The sequence below is a fragment of the Sciurus carolinensis genome, chromosome 10 (genome assembly GCF_902686445.1).
Source record: "Sciurus carolinensis chromosome 10, mSciCar1.2, whole genome shotgun sequence".
NCBI classification, from domain to species: Eukaryota; Metazoa; Chordata; class Mammalia; order Rodentia; family Sciuridae; genus Sciurus; species Sciurus carolinensis.
The window spans coordinates 77,339,736-77,363,692 of record NC_062222.1 but is presented as its reverse complement, the minus strand read 5'-3'; the positions used below and the strand labels follow the sequence as shown (position 1 = coordinate 77,363,692).

General features: G+C 39.8%; 1 protein-coding gene across 1 annotated transcript in view; it reads left to right on the top strand.

Moving 5' to 3' along the window:
* The window catches only part of Fras1 (Fraser extracellular matrix complex subunit 1), a 439,675-nt gene that overhangs the window by 393,287 nt on the left and 22,431 nt on the right, over window positions 1–23,957 (top strand). Inside the window, exons 60-68 of the mRNA XM_047566389.1 lie at window positions 182–338; window positions 2,501–2,701; window positions 4,148–4,335; window positions 5,585–5,860; window positions 8,220–8,452; window positions 10,430–10,590; window positions 12,598–12,812; window positions 15,387–15,537; window positions 23,172–23,279. Of these exons, the coding sequence (XP_047422345.1) occupies window positions 182–338; window positions 2,501–2,701; window positions 4,148–4,335; window positions 5,585–5,860; window positions 8,220–8,452; window positions 10,430–10,590; window positions 12,598–12,812; window positions 15,387–15,537; window positions 23,172–23,279 (1,690 nt within the window). The remainder of the gene's footprint in view (window positions 1–181; window positions 339–2,500; window positions 2,702–4,147; window positions 4,336–5,584; window positions 5,861–8,219; window positions 8,453–10,429; window positions 10,591–12,597; window positions 12,813–15,386; window positions 15,538–23,171; window positions 23,280–23,957) is intronic.

Genomic DNA, 23,957 nt, shown 5'->3' with positions numbered 1-23,957 from the left:
AGGTCCCACTCAGGCATGGGTTGTTAGATTTAAACATTCTATTTTATGAATGCAACTTGATCCTTTTGAATTCATGTTGACTCTTTGATACTGCAAAGAGGAAAAATAATTTCCTAGGAAAACCAAGCAAGTTACTGATTACTTGCTACGGATTTTAATTTATCTTGTGCATTGCCTCTAGGTGAAGAACTGCACTGTCTATATCCATGATGACTCCATGTTTGAGCCTGAGGAACAGTTCAGGGTCTACCTTGGCCATCCTCTTGGAAACCACTGGAGTGGAGCCAGAGTTGGAAAAAATAACATGGCCACCATCACCATATCCAATGATGAAGATGGTAACAGAGGATGCTGCCTTTAGTTATTCTTAGGTTGATGGGACATGAAATGATATTTGAAAAATGAAAATGCTATAGAGGTGCCTACTAATAACAGTCTCTGAATGTATATATCAAATTTTTACAGCAAGTGATCACCCTCTACAGCATTCTCATAAGTTCATGGTATTTCTAATCTCATTATTCCCTACAACATTGCCAAAAGATAAGAAATAAGTGTGATTAAAAGCTAAGACAGAAATGCTGACACAGAGAATAGAAACCATTTAAGTCACTGCAGATTCAGAGCAGGTTTGGAAATACAGTCAAAATCAGTTGACTCCAAGGAACTGATTTAAAACACTGCTACCTTCCTGGGAAAGTCTAATTTTTCAGTTTTCTTCTAATTCATTTGGCCTACTAACCTTAAAAAATATCTTACATTCTGTAGTCAGGTGTTAGTAAGGAGTGACCCAGGAACAAGAGGAAACAAACCCTGTTTTGAATTAGGACATCACTATTACTAAAGTAGATATTTTAAAGAATGACTGTATAAAATATTGCAAACAGCAGTAGCTGCTTTTTGTTGAATATTTATGGTACATGCTAACTATGTTATATTATTTCACTTAAACCTGGCAGTAATCCCTTTAAATAATTCTTCTTACCCTATATTATAGGGAAGAAACTAAACTTCTGCAATATCATGTAATTTGCACTGTTATTTATAAAACTATTAGCAGTAAAACTGAATGAGAACCAATTCTAAAATCTATGCTTTTTTTTTTTTTTGGTACCAGGGATTGAACCCAGGATTACTTAACCACTCAGCAACATCCCCAGCCCTTTTATATTTATTTTTTTTTATTTTGAGAGAGGGTCTCACTAAGTTGCTTAGGGCCTTGCTAAGTTGCTGAGGCTGACTTTGAATTTGTGAGTCTCCTGCCTCAGTCCCCAGAGCTGCTGGGATTACAAACATATGCCATCATGCCTGGTTAAAATCTATACTCTTAACTGCTGAGAGAGTCAGTGAGACTCACAAGGTTCCTAATGAAAAACCAGGAACTGTTTTCAAAATCACATAAAATAAGAAAAACAAGCCTTGAAGTTGAAGTAGTCCTTCACCCAGATAGATTTAGATTCAAATCCTGAAGTGAGCCTCTCCCAGTAAACGGAAAACCCAACCATCGAGGCTCAGAGAAGTAACAGTCGCACTGTTTCAGCTGCGACTGTTCTTACTGTAAACTCTAAAGTCTCGAGTAAGGTACATCTACAATTAGAAAGACTAAGAGCAAGGAAGAGTGGGAAACAGAGGCAAGAAGTTTCTGCAATATACTAAAATATATTAAAATGATGTAAAACTTATAGTTGCTCTCAGTTTTCTCATCTCTTCAATCTCACTCTCTCTACTATCACTACCACCACCATCCTGCCCTTCCCTATGAGAATGTAATAGAAAAGAAAGCATGATTTAAATTTTTTTTGAAAAAAAAAAATTGTTAGTCATTTCCTAATAATGACAGGAGAATCTCAAATCAGATAGTGTTAGAAAGTCTTGAGTTCCTGAATTACCGTTGTAGCCAGTTGCTAAAACTAACCATGCTTACCTAAATAACCTGTGAGGAGTTAGGAACAGCCGAGTGTCGGGAGGTGAGGGCACTAGGAGGGTGTCTTAGAAGACGAGAGATGAAGGATGGATTTGGTAAATTCAAGTAGTATATAAATGAGAAAAATTAAAAACCTTAGGAATTCATAGCTCATAAATAAAAATTTGATTCATGTCATCAATTGCAATTTATCAAGGGTCCACTATGTCTGAGTCCCTTGATAAATTGTGCAAATTTAAAAACATTCTGGGAGCAAAAAATGCCAAGATGGAAACTTGGACTTCAAAGTCTCTAAAAATATTTCTCCCATTATATTGTTTTTAATATACTTGTGAGAAATAACTCCTAAAGGATCACAAATAAATTCCCTTTTCCAAAGCATTGCTTAAGGGTAAATGCTGATTGATTTTTTATGACTACAAGCCATTTTGCCTTGGTATTGTTAACTAATAATGTGAATTGTTCCCTCTTGTCATTATAAGGTATTTTCTTATCGTTATAAGGTATTTGCATGGGAGTCTGGATTTTTTTGTGCTCTTCTAACTTGCTCTTGTTTTCCTAACCATGTTTCCTTAGCGCCCACCATTGAGTTTGAAGAAGCTGCATACCAAGTTCGGGAACCCGCAGGGCCAGATGCCATTGCAATTCTGAACATCAAGGTGATCCGCAGAGGGGATCAGAACAGGACCTCCAAAATTCGCTGTAGCACTCGGGATGGATCTGCCCAGTCTGGTGTGGATTATTACCCAAAGAGTCGAGTCTTGAAATTCAGTCCTGGTAATTGAACGCCTATTCCAATCTGTGGATTTTCGTAATGAAGAGATGAGATGAATATCTTGTATTTGAAGAAAGGAATGAGCAGAGAAACAAAGTTGTTACAATAACAGAATGCATTTGTTAAGCATACATTTGAGGTTGCAAGTGAAATTTAATTTGTAAACATGGCATGGGTTAAAAAGTCCCTAACATCAGAACATACTAAGCATTTTGTTTATTTAAAAGTATTTTGCTATTCTGCGGTTTGGTTGAGTGATAGGAACACTTGGTTTTAAAAAATATATGCATCCTTCAACAAGCACTGGTACAAAGCATTACACTGGATCCTTCAGAGCTTGCTAAAATCTGGAAGGCATAATCCCTATGCTCAAGTTGATTTCACATTTACTAAGAAACATACAATACCCTGTTATAGGCTTTCCAAAAACAGTTCTATCCCAGAGAGAAACATAGAGATGAGCCAGAGAAGAGTGAAAGACAAGAACGGATCACAGCCAGCTGTGTGTCTGAAGTTTTGATGAGGGGAATGACCAAGTAAAGAATAGAATGTAGGCTAGGTTTTTTCTTAGAACTTTCTGAAGCAGTTGTAAAGTAAAGAGCTGGTATAGTTCCTAGCACCATTTTTAGTGTAGCCAGAGGTGAACAGCAGTGTCCTAGCAAGTGGATGGAGATAGTGACTCAGAAATGGTGGAGGCTGGAAGTGAGGGGTCCCTGTGTCTCTTTCCCACTCACTGGGGCCTTAAAAGGCTTTTAGCTCCATCCCACATGTGTCTAGTTGACGTTTGCTGGAAAAGAAGAGCTCTTCTTCCACATTTGCAGAAGGAGCCCTCTTGAGGAAAGATAGACCTGGAAACAAGCTGACCCCAATGTCTTTAGGAGAGGAAGAAAGGTCTTACCTACCAGCAGGGATGTTTGTACATTCAAAGAATCATTTTACAGGAAAGGACAGGTTTATAGCGCCCTTCCAAGCCCTAAACCTCCAAAATATGATCTTTGTGGAGATGGACCTGGCAGCTCCTGCTTCTCAGGAGACAACTTGGAAGGGTATCTGGGTGTGTGAATACTCACAGCCACACAGGAGCTCATGCCTAAGTGTAAATGGGAAAGGAAAATTAAGCAAAAAAACTTGTAACCAGGATGAATGTATTTTGGATCATAGATTTTTATTACTGCCAGCCAGTGTGTCAGGCAGGGACCATTAATCCTCATATGGTGCTGAATAGTAATCTGCAGGACGGAGCCTCTACCACAGGTGGAATTCGGTCTGTCAAACAGATTCCTCACTGAGGATGGGGCTAAAGTGATTAGTAGTCACTGCATATATAGAAAAATTCTGAAAGGAAAGCTTATATTTTAACTTGACGTCTCAGCAGTGCCAGCTGGTGCTTTCTTGGGTATGTCCATTAACAAGGCCTCTGCTCTCCTTTTATTCTGTCCTTGGCGAAGGTGTGGATCACATCTTTTTTAAAGTGGAGATCCTGTCTAATGAAGACCGGGAATGGCATGAATCTTTTTCTCTAGTCCTTGGCCCAGACGACCCAGTGGAAGCAGTTCTTGGGGATGTAACTACTGCCACAGTGACAATTCTAGACCAGGAGGCAGCAGGGAGTCTCATATTGCCAGCGCCACCCATCGTGAGTTGCTTGACACCAAGAATTGCTGCTTTTATGTCTTAGTGAACAGTAGATGAGAACTTGAGAGAAGTGGGACTTTTGCACTCTACTTCTTTGTTCTTCTAACATACTGGTTCTCAACCAGGAGAATCTGACCCACTAGTCTCTCCCTCCAGAGGACATTTGGCAATGTCCAGAGACATTTTTGGTTGTCACAACTGACACTGGGTACTACTAGCATCTAGTGGGTAGAAGACAGGGATGCTGCTAACTACCTACCATGCACAGAACAACAAAAATGATTATTTGGCACAAGTGTCAGTAGGGCCAAGAGTGAGAAATCTTGTTCTGACACAAGAGTAAGACCAAACCGTGTAGGTAGCTTAGCTTGATAAAGACAGAAAGAACAATACAATTGGCCTTATTACTCTGGTGGGACCTGGAAGATAAGAAAATAAAACCCATTTCTATTATCCTACATATTCACCTTATAAAGAGGGTTAAGTATATGCAGAAATGTGGTACTGTGTTTCCCAGTTCAGGATGAACAGAATGAATGTACTGACTTTACAATTAAGAGGAAAATGCTGGGACTGGGGTAGGCAACTGGGGTTGCCTAGCATGTGTGAGACACTGGGTTTGATTCTCAGCATCACATATAAATAAATGAATAAAGCAAAGGTCCATCAACATCTAAAAAATAAAAATTAAAAAAAAAAAACAAAAGGAAAATGCCTACAAATCATCAGGGGATATTTAACACATAATAGTGCAGCAGTCAGAAAAAGCCTTCTAACCTCCCTTAATTAGTCTCATAGATGTTAAAAGAGAAGTTATTTCAAATTTTTCAGATTTTTTTCTCTTATTTGACCTGGAAGAAATACACTACCTTTATTTACTTTTATTTACCAAGTGTGCTACCATGTACTGGTAACAATTTAATGTAACTTTAAGCTAGCAACTGCCCTTCATGATATAGCTTTGGTTCCAGTGTGCAGGAAAATAAAAGTATTTTTCACATGAGTGATAAGGATTCTGATTTAGGAAAGCAGTTAATAGGACAATAAAGCTCTTAGCCCAAGCAGTAGGAGGATCTCCTGCACCACTAAAGATATGCAGTGCCTTTAGGGGTGACTGGCTAAGGATTGTAAAACCTTCTGTTACAGTTTAAAGAATTCCTAGAAATTAAGCCATCAGGAGGGTCTCTGGGCAAGGGACCTCTGACCATCCTGATAACCAACCTAGCCTGAAGCTTTGCTACCTTTCTCAGGTTGTCACCCTTGCTGACTACGACCATGTGGAAGAGGTTACCAAGGAAGGAGTCAGGAAGGCCCCCTCTCCAGGCTACCCTCTGGTCTGTGTCACCCCCTGTGACCCTCACTTCCCCAGGTATGCCGTCATGAGGGAGCGCTGCAGCGAGGCCGGCATCAACCAGACATCCGTGCAGTTCAGCTGGGAAGTGGCTGCCCCCACTGATGGCAATGGGGCCCGGTCTCCCTTTGAAACCATCACTGACAATACCCCCTTCACCAGCGTCAACCACATGGTAGGTCTGGTGACTGGGGCGGGCTGGGGAGCAAGAGAATTGCTGTCACTCTTTTTAACTCTGACTCTGTCAAATTCCTTCAGATCCATGCATGGCCTTTGGAATAAAACAAACATATATATATAGTTTGTTTATTCTTATACATAAGGAAAGGCACCATAGTATAATAGAAAGAAAACTAAGCTGCTAGTCAGAAGACCTGTTCACAAACTCTGATTCTGCCTATTTTAACTATGTGATATTAAAAGGTTACTTGCTCTGTCTTAGTCTTAATCTCTGGATCTGCAAAACAATATTTCTTCTACTTAGTCACTTGACAAGGTCACTGACCAATGTTACTATAAATGATAAAATAAGTCCAAAATTCCAGGTCAGTACCATTAAGTGATTACTATTCTTTACACATATTTTTAATCATTCAAAAAGTATTCAGATATAAACTCCTTAAGGACATGGATTAAGGTTTCTATCATATTTGTATATCCCAAAGTGGCCAGCACTTTAATAGCAACCAATTTTACAACAGGATAGAATGGCTACTGAGTGATCAGTATTTTGCAAAGCCCTGTGGGTGGACATGAAAAGAAGTTCCTAAGGCAGTTACAGCCTTCAAAGACCTTTGAGTCCAGACCATCAGAGAGCAGTGAATAGTGCTATTTTCTTAGCCTTAGGAGCCAGTCCACTACAGTGATTCTACACATTGCACCACTGAAGTTGGTTCTCTTCCAAAAGAGACAAAAGCAGTTGAGATTCTGGCTCAGCACAAAATCTAGCACACAATGAGCAGTCCATGATTTTTGATTGAAAGGGTCACTCATATCAATTGTCTTTGGCACAGCTTACTTAGAAAGACCAGAGATCTATTCTTTTGCACTATAACCTGGCTCAAATTTAAGTCATCTTCTGTATTTTAAAAAATTAAAAAGGCAAGACTTAACTTATTGTTTCATAAATATCTAATTCTGTGTTCAACAAAATCATACCTGTATATTTGAGCCAAATATACATTTTTTATAAGTACCAAATATATGACAGTTTTTTGTCTTACAGTGAATTGGTAACTAATACCCTTTACCCCAATTTCCTTTGCTTTATCTTTATTTCTTCAATTGATTTAATACTGTTGTGCTATTTGCGTTTTTGTAAGATGCCTCAAATCCCTTTTGGAATAAGTCCATATATAAATAAATAAAGAGTTGGCAGCTAATTAAAAAAAAGTTTAATGGAAAAATCTTCTTTAATTTTTAATGGACTTCAGTGAAAATTGTTTTCATGGGAAGAATTTATACATTTGTATGATTGCTTTGTGGGAGGTCTGAGGCATACAAAACTACTAATTAATTTTTCTCATTATGCACTTCCTTTTGAGTGTGGACACATAGTCGTGGCGACCTACATTGCCTCTGCATAGATTAAGTTAAGCCCTCTTATTGTTCCTATATGTCTGAAAATGGGAAGGAATCTATACAAAGACCCTCAAAGGCTGGGAAGTATCAGAGGTCGAGTTCTCAGCTTCTAGCCTGCATGTTATTGTGACCCTTACAGGGTCTGGGAGTGGAGCAGTAGAAAAGAAAGGGAAATAAGAATTCCTGAGGAGGAAGCATCTCTCTTCAGTATCCAAACACCATTGTCATCAAGCAAAGGCTAGTGCCCAACTTACATAGAAGCCAATACCACAGCACTGGGTTCGTGCAGAAAGCAACTTTCTTACATGGCCAATTGACAAGGGGATCAGAAGCTAAAAGCTCAGATCTGCTTCCCAATTGGTTGATAGTAGAAGAATTTACAGGACGGGAGAGGAGAGAGCTGTTTGTTGGTTGGATGTATTTTTTTTTCCAGGGGACTTAATGTTTTGTGTAAGGGCTTTTGTAACTGTGACATCATTGACCAAGCATCCTAGAATAAATCGAGGAGGATTTTATGTCTAGTCGTGTCCAGGCCTTTGCCAATTTCTCTATGCTCTCAACAACAATGGCTTGGAGGTCAACCGGTCTTGCTGAAAGGTCTGAAAGACAGTTGGGTAGTCCTTTTGCTAAACTAGTATACAAGAAGAATAATACTATTCATTGGTAGGCAGTCATGTTTGGACTCTTGCCCCACATCTGTCTTTTCCATCTTATCCCCTTAGACTACAAGTACTCATTGCTCTGTCCCTAGTGCCTGGTTCATGGTGGAAAATCAGTGGTTATGTGACAAACGAATGAATCAATGGATGGACAGATTAGTGGGTGGGTGAGTGAATGACCTTCCCAAGTTACTTTGTGCCAATAGCTCATTGTGTCATCTCACCCAGAAGGCACAGTGTAAGGACCTGCTCAGATTGTACGTACATGTCTGAGGTGCTTTATTCTTCCTCTAGGTCCTAGATAGCATTTACTTCAGCCGGAGGTTTCATGTGCGCTGTGTGGCAAAAGCTGTGGATAAGGTGGGCCATGTGGGGACCCCCTTAAGGAGCAACATTGTTACTATTGGAACAGACAGTGCTATCTGCCACACTCCAGTAGTGGCTGGGACAGCTAGAGGCTTCCAGGCACAGTCCTTCATCGCAACCTTGAAATACCTGGACGTCAAACACAAGGAGCATCCAAACAGGTCAGACAGGTGGTCCCTTCCACCATGAGTGACTTTCAGGTATCCTTTATGTGCTTTCCAGGTGGAACAGATCAGTGAGTAATGCTTCTACAAAATAAATGTAGTGGTAATTTCGGCTTCAAAATTTTTTTTCCTTCAAAGACTCCTCCAGTTCTGTCTATCTTCCTAGCCTCCTTTCCCTCACCTTAACATTTTTACCTGCCAGTCCACCCACAGAGAATCATAGATAAATTCCCAGGGGCTTCCACCTGGTTTAGGTTGTGTGCCTTTACCCCCAGCTCCAACTCTCCACACCCGTTTCTACTTGATGCAGTTCAATCCTGCTGCCCTGTGATATCTAGCTCATAGCATCTCTTCTAGGAAAATCTTCATCATTTCCTCCAATTTAATTTAGAGGCTCCTCTGGCACCTGCCAATGCCTCTTTCAGAGCATTGTCATCATTCTTCCTCTCTATCCACATGGTAGATGGTAAAACCTTAAGGGAAGAGACCATGATTATTTATTTCACATCTCCTGTATATCTAGTTCTGTGCTATTTGGCCTAAGAGGCACTTGCAGAATATCTGATGAAAAAATGAGTGATGACACTGTCTAAACTTCAAGTCACTTGACTATTTTTCCTGTGCCAACATGATTTTAGTGGGAGAGGGATACTCAAAATTTTTATAGCAAAAAGGAATTCACATACACCATACGTATTCATTAAATCTTGTAGAGTTTTAAGTGTGTACTTTATGAACAACTGAGTTCAGAGAAATGGGTTCCTTTGCATGGAAGAAAAGTGAGTTTGCATGAGGACTCTCAAATACACAAATCCCTCTTTTCTTTCCAAATAGACTAAAACTTGCTTTTGCTAAAGAGCAATGAGAAGTACCCAAAGTACAACAGACCCCTTCCTAGGAAAAGGGCCACCCTCTTTACATCTGAGGCTCAAATTCCTCTTTAAAATATAGTTCTTTGCTTGCAGAGGCAAGCTATGTATACCCAAAACACACCTTCAATAAAACATGCTGAAAATATAAACTCATACAATGAAAACAAATGCAGCCTATAAGTACAGTTCTGTTGTGTCGCAGTCTTAACCAATATTTATTAAGCTCATATTTTATTTAGAATTGTGTACTACATGCAGTGAAGAAACAAAAGAAATGAAGGAAATGGTCCTCATCCTCACAGTGGGGAGGCAAGATAAGCAGAGCCTCAAAACATAGAAGGAAAAGCAGCCCATATACATAAGTCACTGATTTCCTCTTACAAAGGTCACCTAGAGCTGAGGAATACAGGTGAAGGGAGAACATGCTATAGTTTGAGGCTAGTGAGGGCCAGGGCAAGGTGTTGGTGAGACAGAGAAAGAAGAGAGAGAGGGCTGTATTCACTTGAGGAGAGAGTAGTGAGACATTATAATTTCTAAGATATTTGGGTGGGCAGGGAAATTGGCCTTAGAGTTTAAGAATTCAATGATTTTTGCTTTCAGTGCTGGGGATGGAACTCACACATGCTAGGTACGTTATCTAGCCCATTTGCAGCCCCAATGATACCTTTTTGACTCAAACAAATACTATTAAAAATATGAGTATGGCACCCTCCCAACTTCCACCAATAGTCAGTGAGACAGAACAGGGACACCTCCCTGTATCATTCATTCAGCTTTAGCTCCTGAGGATACAAACCTTCCATTTAAAGCAAAAGAAAGCTTTAAAGTAATTTGTGGTTGTGATGTTATCTTTTATAGGAAAAAACCTCTCTGATTCCTGATTGCTATCAGTCTTCAGTCTGGAGGATCTCTTAGGGGGGAAGCAATCCCACATGTGTATCCACATCCTCATGTTGAGATAGAAATCATACATAGCAAGCTGCAGGGGAAGAAAGATTGCTAAATTCATTGGTGAAAACAAATTTGTGATGAGAAAGAAGTGCATCCTACCGACTGTTCAGAGCATGCAGCTAAACTCTTGTTTCTTCCTTTTCTCCCCTAGAATCCACATTTCAGTGCAGATCCCACACCAGGATGGAATGCTGCCTCTTATCTCCACAATGCCATTGCACAACTTGCATTTTCTATTATCTGAGTCCATCTATAGACACCAGCATGTCTGTTCTAATTTAGTCACCACCCACGACCTGAAAGGCATCTCAGGTAAGGGATGAGTTGGGTACTGGTTTTCCCACAGCAGCTCTGTGCAATGACTTTGGGGATGTGGCTAAGTGGGAAAAATCTATTTTTCATGTTTTCCTGTCCTCAAAATCTGCGTATAGTTTTTCTTCCTTTGGAAGCATCCAAACATAGGGAACTCAGACAATGAAATGAATACAAAAGAATAAAAATTTTGAAGTCAAATTGACTTAGATTCAAATCCTTATCCAATGACCTATGCAACTGAACAGAAATAGCTTGACCTCTTCTGAGCCACTGTTTTCTTGTCTATAGCATGAGGGTAAATATTGCTACCAATCAAGGTGAGGATTTGATGTGTTGACGTGTTTAAAGTGCCTACTATGGTAAATTGCAGTCCCTTCCCTCCCTTCTAGAGAGCATTTGGGGGTCTCTGCTCTAAAATCCCATGATAGCTGCATCTTCAGAAAACTGAGGTGCAGATGTTAGATGTTTAAGGAAGAATTCTCCAGAAACAGAAACTGAGAAGTTTGGGGTGTGAGGCATTTTTTAGGCATTTTTCCTTCCTATTTAAAGGAAGGAAAGGAAACAGGACTGGTAGAAGGAGAAGTCAAACTCCCTGCAGGCTCACAAATTGAGAAACTCTGCAGAGATTTTTCCTACTTCCAGCCCAAAAGGCCAGACCTTCATAGCCCACCTCACTTGGTCACTGAATTCAGGTTGCCCCAAAGAGTCATGACCCTGGGCCAAGCTGCTCTGCAGCTGTTGCAGTCCTGAAGGAGCTGAGGGGGAGGCAGAGGACACATCACCACAACAGACATTTGACTTTACAAAGAATCCCGTCCATTTCCATTTACCTTAGCAAGTGCACATTAAAAGCGCTTTTCCTCCCTCACAACTAGTGAATCATTTAACAGTGTTTTTGAAGACAGAAATGTATTCATATGCTCTTTCATATTCAGTAGACATCATTTTTGGTAGTCATGGTCTTTATTCTGTAGAATTAGTTGAGGGCAGAATATTCTTAAATCATTGAGCTACACATCAAAGTTTAATTGCCTCCCATAAGCTGCTAGTGGGAGAAACATACTATGTTTAAAGACTGAAACTTTGCACCTCTTGCTGTTTGAAAACAATTGGATTCAACACAGGCCAATTGAGTACCTTGTCTTTGTGGGACAAAGGCCGATTGCTGGTATCATTCTAAGAAAAGCATTAACTCTTTTAAAATACTATCATCACATTTAGTACTATAAAAATTTTAAACATAATGTACTAAAATTGTATCTGTATTTGGCTCTCTTCTGCATAAAGGTCTGTTTTAATTTAGAACAGTTCACTTGCTTGGAAGCTTTTGATCCAATAATTTTTGCCTGTGGCAGGTGAGGTTTAGTCGAACATCATTAGGCAGCTATTTACTCATTAAGACATTTTTCCCTAAAAGTTCAGAAACCATAGGAGGGAGGGAGAGGAGGGAGTCTGATGTTGGTTTGTTGGCTTTCCATAAAAGCTGTTCTTTAAATTGGTCTTCATAAATAGTAATTGGTCAGTGAAAGATCCATGTAGTAAATCCATTTCTTCAAGACTGATTGTGAAGTATGTTAAACACAGACACACTGGCCAGGCATACAGGTAAAGCTATGGTGTGTTTCTTTTCTTCGGGTCTGGGGATTCAAACCGTGGTCCTCACGCATGCTAGGGGAGCGCTCTCCAAGAGGAGCTATCTCTGGAGCTCCGGTGTGTTTCTTTTCTAAGATCTGCTTTCTTCTTTCGCGGTATCATTTATCCACCTTTTCCTCCCTGGTTCCTGGGGTCTCTTAGAGGTGAAGTTCTTTATTTAACACCTGACAGTGGGCAGCAATGCTCTTTACAAACTCTTCTCGCATACTCACTGCCTTGGGAGCCCTGGGTAGCTCTATTGATAGTCTCAGATGAGCAGAAAGCTCTCTCAATGTGAGTCTCTTCTCCCCATCCAACATCTAGGCATCCTCAAGCTGAGTTACCATTCCTTATCCCTTCCCTCTCTGGCAGAGGCAGGCTTCCTGGATGATGTGGTCTATGACAGCACTGCCCTGGGTCCTGGCTATGACCGCCCCTTCCAGTTTGACCCCAGTGTGCGGGAGCCAAAGACCATCCAGCTGTACAAACACCTGAATCTGAAGAGCTGTGTGTGGACCTTTGATGCATATTATGACATGACTGAGCTCATTGATGTCTGTGGAGGCTCTGTAACTGCTGACTTCCAGGTGGGTGCTCTGGGGGCTCATCCCAGGGCTGCATGCACATGGGTTCTGATACCTACCCTGTTCATTCCTGAAGGACTTCAAATAGCATTTTGCCTCCAGAACTGAGCCAACCCACTGAGGGATGCTTCTTTATAAGCTTCTCAAGCAAGATGGTGGCAGCATTGTGACTAGCCCCCAATGTCCTGTAAATCAAGTTAAGGGGGAAAAAAATATTGTTTGCCACATTTATATAAAAATCTAATATTTACTTCTCTGGGCATTTTTATTTTTTCCCTCTGTATATTTTGGGAAACTGAAAAGATCTCCATTTGATGGTAGGGTTATTACCACAAAGGTGTCTCTCCTCCCCACTTGGGGCAGTGAGTCAGAATGGCAGGCAGACACCCTGACTTTCAGAAGACAAGAAGAGCATTGTTGGCCCAAGCCCTGAGGAGAGATAACTGTTGGAAACACTTTCATTCCATACCTATTCCAAACTGACAACTCCTATGGGATGAAGACAGAGAAAAAGAAAGAGAGAGGACACAATAAAATGTTAGCGACAACTGGAAATTTTATAGCAAGAAGCCAGAGTCATAGAGGGGCAGGGCAGGTGTAGCAAATAGCAGAGAAACTAGGCTTATCCATCCTCATGGGAAAATAAATTCTAAAACAGTTTTCATCTTATTTTGAGCCCTTATCTCAATGAGACAAAAATTAGTTAGATGTTTGTTCTTCATTTCAAGTCAGGTTTAACCTTACTGAAGGAGGGAACTTGTACAGGACGTAGTCATTTGGGGAAGGTATCTTTGATTAAATTTTGTCTGTTCTTTGCAATGCCTCTCTGTTCCAGTGCCTCTGGTTCTGTATACACTACTGCCCTCTACTGAATAGAATTTTAAGGCTGTCTTGGGTTTTGTTTCTATTTCTGTGGTTGCATAACCTACAGTTGCTGGAAATTGCAAAAGTGATTGTTCCTCTCCTGGAACATTTTTAAAGTTTATTTTTAAAGCTTCTTTAAAAATAATTGAAATTGCTGAAATGTCATAGAAAAAATATAGAACCTGGAACCATTCCTAGTTCATATCTTTCTCTATCAAATATCATCAGAGTTGAATGAGATAAAACTTCTTTGAGCCTCATCTGAAATTCTGACTGTAATCTCAACATGATAAAGTACCTAGCACATGGTCTGGAATAAAATAGGTATGCAGGAAACATTTGTCAGGGTATTTTTACTTTTTAAGATTATTAAGTAACACTAGGAAATCTAAAAAAGAATAAGAAACAAAGAGGGGGAAATTAATTTTGCCAACCACCTAAAGTGCTGTTGAGGTTCTAATGTCAACAATTATGAGATTGGGGCAGGTGTATTTAGCAAAATCTGTATTTTAGTGGATAGCCATGGTATAAAGTTCAGATAAAATCTGGATAGTTCTAAAGAAAACAGAATATGTCATGTCCAAAAGGGACAATTAAGTGAATTTGGAATTAGTATGTCTTTTGAAAAAGTTGACATCAAATTTTCGATCACTGACAACTTTGAATATGAAAAACACTTTTTAGAAAAATTAAGTTTTTAATGTCTTAAATATTGATAAAGTTTTTTTTCTTAATTATCCATAAAAACTCTTTACATTGTATTTTCAAACCAAAAATATACAAGTTCCATTGTATGTTATATAGTTTTTGGCCAATGACAAAATTAAATTATAACTAACTTAGCTTTTCGTATAAAAGAAATGCATATTTACGGGCAGAAATATATAAAACATTTTTTAAAATGAGTAAACCAACTCCCCCACTTACCCATATAAACCCAGTTAGCTTCATGAATAGCTAAATAGCGTTTGCTGTTCTTTTGTGTCTTTCCATTCAGTTTTTGCTCATTTCATAGTAAAACAAATATTGTTGGACCAAATTAATAGCAGTAACAGGAACACCTTAAGAAAGAAGTGTTCTTGATGTCTTTTCAAAATTCTTTCCAAAGCATTTAACAGGATAGGAAATTATCAAAGCACATGAAGCTCCAAGCTGTGTGTTATAAGCTTCCCAGATACGATCTACAGGTCTTTGCTCCCAGAGTAGGAGGCAGTCCTGGTAAACACTAAAACATCCTGAGCCAGGCACATGTTCCTCCCAGGGGACGCACTTGGGCCTCTTCCCAGTCCTGGTTGATTCAGGCTGTCCTGCAGGTCACCTGTGAGCTGTCAGCAGAGGGAGAATGTGGTGAATGGTAGAGCCAGTAGGTCCATCTCTTGGGAAAAACTGTGATACTTTAAATTTTCAGTTTCTAGCAACTGGAGGGTGGAAGTAAAGCTAATTCTCACTCTTCAGAGGTGTTTTGTTCAAAAAAACAAAACAAAACACTTTTGTTCAGAAAAGCCTTTGCAGATCATCCAATCTAAAGAAGCATCCTGACCATTTTCTACCTTCTTTATTTTTTTAAATTAAGTTCAGCTGTGGGCATCTGATTATTCATTATTAGATGAATGCATGACAGAGTAAGTGGAAATTGAACTGAGGTGACAATCATATGCCCTTTTGCCTGGGGAAAAAATAAGCCTCTGTGCACACACACTGTTTTCTTGCCAGGTGAGGGACTCTGCTCAGTCGTTCCTGACCGTGCACGTGCCTCTCTATGTGTCCTACATCTACGTGACTGCCCCCAGGGGTTGGGCCTCCTTGGAGCACCACACGGAGATGGAGTTCTCCTTCTTCTATGACACAGTTCTCTGGAGAACAGGTATGCCTGTCGACATCTTACTCTTCCAACCTCACAGTCAGTCAAGATTAAATAAGCAGTGACTGTTGACAGCAATTCTACTCCTGTTTTCCTGTAGAAAGTCACAGGAGGTTCATCTCAAGTCTGGAAATTGCAGATCTATGGTTCCCTAAAAAGAGCCATGTCATCTGCTGACCCCAGAAGGCAGTTTGCCAGGGGCCCAGAGTAGAGGATGGCAAGTGACAGTGGGTCCTAGATGGCCCATTAAGGATTCAGGGAGTACCTGTTCCTATGGAGTGTGTTCATGCTCAGTTTCTCCGGGTTAAAAATGGTGTGGTTCGTCTTATTTAAGAAGCAAACGGATCTTCAAATTAGATGCACGGAAATGGGAAAATGTCAGAACCACTTGATGTGATAGGTCAAGTGGCCCACTTGATTCATTTGACATCATTGCCTCCTTTGTTTTGAGTCTCAAAAATAAAGATGTTAGTAATGCTGAATTTTTAAAATAATCTTCCCCTCAGGCTTGTCCCCATTCTTGCCCCTTTTCAGAGGAGCCCCCATGGGCTGGATCTGGGACATCTCCTCAATCCCACTCAGTGTCTCCCCCATACACACCTGCTCCTGCTGCTACCGCACAAATATCCCCTAAAACTCCCAGGTTCTCTCCTCAGCTCATTCCAATGGGGCATCCCTGGTTTTGTCGTTTTTTCCTCATTCCCAAAGTCCTATACTTCAATAACTGTGATACTTTAAATTTTCAGTTTCTAGCAACTAGAGGGTGGAAGTAAAGCTGTTGTCCTTCAGTTATCCTTTTTGGGGGTCCTTATGAACCTGCTGGGCATCGTGACTGCAGTTGACTTTTCTAAAGTCACAGTTTGCTCATGTCACGCCTGTACAGCTGGCCCTCTGCAAGCTTCCCTTTACTTTTCCACTGGTTCAGCACTAACTGCAGCCATCAGGACTCATGACTTTATTAATACTGAAAGGAAAAGAAAATACATTATGAAGCAGATACTCCATAACCACTTCTTGGTTCATAAAGTTCAATACTAAGAAGTTTTAGATCTGTCATTTTTGGAGCTATAGGCTGAACTCTATCTACATGTATCAAGAGTCTTTGTCAAGGCAGAGGAACTATAAAAAAAAAAAAGCCAAGTAGAATGAACTGTCATACTTTTTTTTTTTTTTTTATAGTCTATAAGAGATACATTTTTTTTATATTTATTTTTTTTTTTACGTTTACATAGGGTAATGATGTTTATTATATTTTTCCCCCTCCCCCCCACCCCTCCCACCCCTCCCACCCCTCCCACCCCTCTTTTCCCTCTACACAGTCCTTCTTTCCTTCATTCTTACTGCTCTCCTTGGCCTAACTCTAAACCTAACCCTAAACCTAATGCTAGCCCGTCCCACCCCCCATTATATGTCCTCATCCGCTTATCAGCGAGATCATTCGTCCTTTAGTGTTTTGAGATTGGCTTATCTCACTTAGCATGATATTCTCCAATTTCGACCATTTGCCTACAAATGCCATGATTTTATCATTCTTCATTGCGGAGTAATATTCCATTGTATAAATATGCCACAGTTTCTTTATCCATTCATCAACTGAAGGGCATCTAGGTTGGTTCCACAATCTGGCTATGGTGAATTGAGCAGCAGTGAACATTGATGTGGCTGTATCTCTGTAGTATGCTGATTTTAAGTCCTTTGGGTATAGGCCAAGGAGTGGGATAGCTGGGTCAAATGGTGTTTCCATTCCAAGCTTTCTGAGGAATCTCCACACTGCTTTCCAGAGTGGTTGCACTAATTTGCAACCCCACCAGCAATGTATGAGTGTTCCTTTTTCACCACATCCTCGCCAACACCTATTGTTGCTTGTATTCTTGATAATCGCCATTCTAATTGGGGTGAGATGAAATCTTAGGGTAGTTTTGATTTGCATTTCCCTTATTACTAGGGATGTTGAACATTTTTTCATATATCTGGTGATTACTTGTACATCTTCTTCTGTGAAGTGTCTGTTCATTTCCTTAGCCCATTTGTTGATTGGATTATTTGTATTCTTCGTGTAGAGTTTTTTGAGTTCTTTATAGATTCTGGAAATTAGCGCTCTATCTGAGGTATGGTTGGCAAAGATATTCTCCCACTCTGTAGGCTCTCTCTTCACATTTCTGATAGTTTCCTTTGCTGAGAGAAAGCTTTTTAGTTTGAATCTATCCCAGTTGTTGATTCTTGCTTTTATTTCTTGTGCTATGGGAGTCCTGTTAAGGAAATCTGATCCTGAGCCAACAAGTTGAAGATTTGGACCTACTTTTTCTTCTATAAGATGCAGGGTCTCTGGTCTGATTCCGAGGTCCTTGATCCATTTTGAGTTGAGTTTTGTGTAGGGTGAGAGATAGGGGTTTAGTTTCATTCTATTGCATATAGTTTTCCAGTTTTCCCAGCACCATTTGTTGAAGAGGCTATCTTTTCTCCATTGCATATTGTTGGAACCTTTGTCTAGTATGAGAAAATTGTATTTATTTGGGTTTGTGTCCATGTCCTCTATTCTGTACCATTGATCTACCTGTCTATTTTGGTACCAATACCATGCCGTTTTTGTTACTATTGCTTTGTAGTAGAGTTGAAGATCTGGTATTGCAATACCCCCTGCTTCGCTCTTGCTACTGAGGATAGCTTTAGCTATTCTAGGTTTTTTATTCTTCCAGATGAATTTCATAATTGCTTGCTCTATTTCTGCGAGGTACATCATTGGGATTTTAATTGGAATTGCATTGAATCTGTATAGAACTTTAGGTAGTATAGCCATTTTGACGATATTAATTCTGCCTATCCAGGAACATGGGAGATCTTTCCATCTTCTAAGGTTTTCTTGAATTTCTTTCTTTAGTGTTCTGTAGTTCTCATTGTAGAGGTCTTTCACCTCTTTTGTGAGATTGATTCCCAAGTATTTTATTTTTTTCGATGCTATTGTGAATGGGGTAGTTTTCCTAATTTCTCTTTCTGAAGATTCATCACTTATGTATAAAAATGCATTGGATTTATGAGCATTGATCTTGTAACCTGCTACTTTACTGAATTCACTTATGAGTTCTAAAAGTTTTCTGGTGGAATTTCCAGGTTCCTCTAAATATATAATCATGTCATCAGCGAACAGGGATAGTTTGAGTTCTTCTTTTCCTATTCGTATCCCTTTAATTTCTTTGGTTTGTCTGATTGCTCTGGCTAGAGTCTCAAGGACGATGTTGAATAGAAGCGGTGAAAGAGGGCATCCCTGCCTTGTTCCAGTTTTTAGGGGGAACGCTTTCAGTTTTTCACCATTTAGAATGATATTAGCCATGGGCTTAGCGTAGATGGCCTTTATAATGTTTAGGAATGTTCCCATTACCCCAATTTTTTCTAGTGTTTTGAGCATGAAGGGATGCTGTATTTTATCAAATGCTTTTTCTGCATCTATTGAAATAATCATGTGATTCTTAACTTTAAGTCTGTTGATATGGTGAATGACATTTATTGATTTCCGAATGTTGAACCAACCTTGCATCCCTGGGATAAAACCCACTTGATCGTGGTGCACTATCTTTTTAATATATATTTGTATGCGATTTGCTAAAATTTTGTTGAGAATTTTTGCATCGATGTTCATTAAGGATATTGGTCTGAAATTTTCTTTCCTTGATGTGTCTCTGTCTGGTTTAGGTATCAGGGTGATATTGGCTTCATAGAACGAGTTTGGTAGGGTTCCCTCCTCTTCTATTTCATGGAATAGTTTGAGGAGTATTGGAATGAGCTCTTCTTTAAAGGTTTTGTAGAACTCGGCTGAGAACCCATCTGGTCCTGGACTTTTCTTTGTTGGTAGGCTTTTGATGACCTCTTCTATTTCATTGCTTGAAATTAGTTTATTTAAGTTGTGTATGTCCTCCTCGTTCAGTTTATGTAGTTCATATGTCTCTAGAAATTTGTTGATGTCTTCAAGGTTTTCTGTTTTGTTGGAGTATAGATTTTCGAAATAGCTTCTAATTATGTTTTGTATTTCACTCGTGTCTGTTGTGATGTTTCCTTGTTCATTCCGAATTTTAGTAATTTGAGTTTTCTCCCTCTTTCTCTTTGTTAGTGTGGCTAAGGGTTTATCAATTTTATTTATTTTTTCAAAGAACCAACTATTTATTTTATTAATTTTTCCGATTGTTTCTTTTGTTTCGATTTCGTTGATTTCGGCTCTGATTTTAACTATTTCCTGTCTTCTACTACTTTTGGTATTGGTCTGCTCTTCTTTTTCTAGTGCTTTGAGCTGTAGTGTTAACTCGTTTATTTGTTGATTTCTACTTCTTTTTTTGAATGCACCCCATGAAATAAATCTTCCTCTAAATACTGCTTTCATAGTGTCCCAGAGATTTTGATATGATGTGTCTTTGTTCTCGTTTACTTCTAAGAATTTTTTTATTTCCCTCCTGATGTCTTCTGTTATCCATTCATCATATAATAGTGTATTATTTAGTCTCCAGGTATTGGAGAAGTTTCTGTTTTTTATTCTGTCATTTATTTCTAATTTCAATCCATTATGATCTGATAGAGTACAAGGTAGTATCTCTATCTTCTTGTATTTACTAACAGTAGCTTTGTGGCATAAAATATGGTCTATTTTAGAGAAGGATCCATGTGCTGCTGAGAAGAAAGTGTATTCATTCTTTGTTGGATGGTATATTCTATATATGTCCGTTAAGTCTAAATTGCTGATTGTGTTGTTGAGATCTATAGTTTCTTTATTCAATTTTTGTTTGGACGATCTATCCAGTGGTGAGAGAGGTGTGTTAAAATCGCCTAGTATTATTGTGTTGTGGTCTATTTGATTTCTGGAATTGAGAAGGATTTGTTTGACGTACGTGGATGAGCCAATGTTCGGGGCATAGATATTTATGATTGTTATGTCTTGCTGATTTATGCTTCCCTTAAGCAGCATGTAATGTCCTTCTTTATCCCTTCTGACTAGTTTTGGTTTGAAGTCCACATTATCTGAGATGAGGATGGATACTCCAGCTTTTTTGCTGTGTCCGTGTGCATGGTATGTTTGTCCCCATCCTTTCACCTTTAGTCTATGGGTGTCTCTTTCTATGAGATGAGTCTCTTGCAGGCAGCATATTGTTGGATTTTTCTTTTTAATCCAATCTGCCAGTCTGTGTCTTTTGATTGATGAATTCAGGCCATTAACATTCAGGGTTATTATTGTGATATGATTTGTATTCCCTGTCAATTGACTCATATTTGTTTTTGACATGATTTGGTTTCTCCTTTATTTGGCTATTCCTTTAGGCTAGCGCCTCCTGTTGCTGATTTGCATCGTTGTTTTTCATCTCTTCCTCATGGAATATTTTGCTGAGAATGTTCTGTAATGCTGGCTTTCTTTTTGTAAATTCCTTTAGCTTTTGTTTATCATGGAAGGATCTTATTTCATCGTCAAATTTGAAGGTAAGTTTTGCTGGGTATAAGATTCTTGGTTGGCATCCGTTTTCTTTCAGGGCTTGGTATATGTTGCTCCAGGCCCTTCTAGCTTTTAGGGTCTGGATTGAAAAATCTGCTGATATTCTTATTGGTTTCCCTCTGAATGTAATTTGATTCTTTTCTCTCGCGGCCTTTAAAATTCTGTCTTTATTTTGTATGTTAGGTATTTTCATAATAATGTGCCTTGGTGTGGGTCTGTTGTAATTTTGTATGTTTGGAGTTCTATAAGCCTCTTGTACTTGGTTTTCCATTTCGTTCTTCAGATTTGGGAAATTTTCTGTTATTATTTCATTGAATAGATTGTTCATTCCTTTGGTTTGTTTCTCTAAGCCTTCCTCAATCCCAATAATTCTCAAATTTGGCCTTTTCATGATATCCCATAGTTCTTGGAGATTCTGTTCATGATTTCTTACCATCTTCTCTGTTTGTTCAACTTTGTTTTCAAGGTTAAATATTTTGTCTTCAATGTCTGAGGTTCTGTCTTCCAGGTGTTCTATCCTATTGGTTATGCTTTCTATGGAGTTTTTAACTTGGTTTATTGTTTCCTTCATTTCAAGGATTTCAGTTTGGTTTTTTTTCAGTATCTCTAACTCTTTATTGAAATGATCTCTTGCTTCCCGTATTTGGTCTTTTAACTGTTGATTGGTGCGATCATTTAATGCCTGCATTTGCTCTTTCATCTCCTCCTTGAATGCCTGCATTTGCTCTTTCATCTCCTCATTAGCTTCCCTGATCGTTTTAATTATGTACATTCTGAACTCCCTTTCTGACATTTCTTCTGCTGTGCTGTCATTGGGTTTTATTGATGTAGTATCTAGGTTTGTTTGGGACATTTTCTTCCCTTGTTTTCTCATAATGGTCAGTTGTCAGTGGGACCCTGAGATATTGCAGTTTTCCACTATTGGCTTATAGTGTCCCAGTAGATTTCCAGTGTATCACCTCCCAGCCTTCAGTAGCCTGATGTCTTGGAGGAATCTGATAAAGCAGCTCATTCGAAGAATACTGCCCCTAGCCCCCTACTGGTTCCACGGTTTGGAACTGGGTCTGTGCGGAAATGCTCTCACTGTGGGCCTGCACCGTGCAGCTGGCCGTGTGGGAAGAGCCCACTGCCGGAGTGTGGAAGACTACCTTGGGAAGACTCAAGCTGCCCTGTCCGGCTCTGCTAAGCCACCTCTATCTGGGCCTGCCACCCGGGCTGAGCTTTACCCAGTGGGCAGACTCACCCGTGGCTCCACTTCAGTCCGAGTCTCTCAATGCCTCCCCTTCTTAACTCCTGGGTTATGGAGCGACCGGGGGTGCAGTCTCCCTCTAGGCCGCCATCTTGGATCGCCCCGTGAAGAGAGCCCGCAGCCGGAGTGGGCAGAGCCGCCTGAAGAGGTCTCCGGCTGCCCTGCCCTTATCCCTGAGGCTGATTGCAGATCGAGGCTCTCCGCTGGTTCTTTGCAGGAGTACACTGCACTGCAGCGGCTCCGGGACTCGGAGCCTGCTCTGTTCAGACAGGCTCTCACTAGCGGGCCAGTTCCGTTCCGAGAACCTGGAGAAGCTGGCTGTGTGGGCGGGGCCCACCGCCGGAGTGCGCAGGACTGCCTGTGGATGACTCTAGCTGCCCTGCCCGGCTCCGATAAGCCACCTCTATCTGGGCCTGCCACCCGGGCCGAGCTTTACCCAGTGGGCAGACTCACCCGTGGCTCGGCTTCAGTCCGAGTCTCTCAATGCCTCCCCTTCTTAACTCCTGGGTTGTGGAGCGACTGGAGGTGCAGTCTCCCTCTAGGCCGCCATCTTGGATCGCCCCCTTGTTTTCTTTATAAAGTTTTCAGTTTCCCGGGTTTCGGCACCACTTATCACTGCCCTCTGCCGGCGGAGGCAATGATAACGCGTACGCTTCCTTTTCACACGAACAAAAAAGCCCAAAAGACAAAGACCAACGAACGACGAACAATGCCCAACAAACAATGCTCCTGTCATACTTTTAATGGCAAATACTTCTCTAGAGTCTATACTCATGTGAGTACATTAATTTTCTCTTATGTCACATTCAAATAAATGTGCAGTTTTACTTAGAGAGAACCATGAGAAACTTCAAAGTAGGCTACCATTCAAAAAGGTCTTCTCCAGGCCATAACGTGGACATTTTGTGTATGCCTGCCCAGGAATCCAGACAGACAGTGTGCTCTCTGCGAGGCTTCAGATAATAAGAATCTATATTCGAGAAGATGGCCGTCTCGTCATTGAATTCAAGACCCATGCCAAATTCAGAGGTAATAACAACATGGGGTTTTTAACCAACGTTTCATTAAGAAGCAATTTGAACATACAGAAAAGTTGAAAGAATAGAACAATAGAAAGTAAAGCCAACAGTTGTTACCGTTTTACTCTGCATGTGTGAACATACATATGCACACCTGTTTTTTATTTTTTATTTTTCATTTTTTTGTTTTTGGTTACACCATTTGAAAACAAACCACTGTCTTCATGTCAGGTTACTCTAAATACTTTAATAGATATTTCCAAAGAAAAAGAATGTTTTCTTACACAATGCCATTTCCACCTCCAACATATTTAACATGGATTCAATAATATTCCGTTCCCATGCATTTTCCTCTATTGTTCCCCCAAACTGTCTTTTCTAATTGTTTTTGTTTCTTTATATTTATTTTATACCTGTTTATATAAAAGATAGGTGGTTTCCATCAAGCTTCACATGTTACATTTTGGTTGTTTTCCTCTTTAATCTAGAATAATCCACCTACTTCTCTTTATTCACAACAGTCAATGGTGTTTTAGAGAACAAAGGTGTCTTGCTATATAACTTTCATCTAGTAATATTTATAATTTCACAATTGTTCCCTTCCACCAAGGGTTTAAGTGTCCCTAACTGTGATTTTTTATCCAACATTGGTATTTCTATTTATAAACTTCTAACCCTTTTTATATTC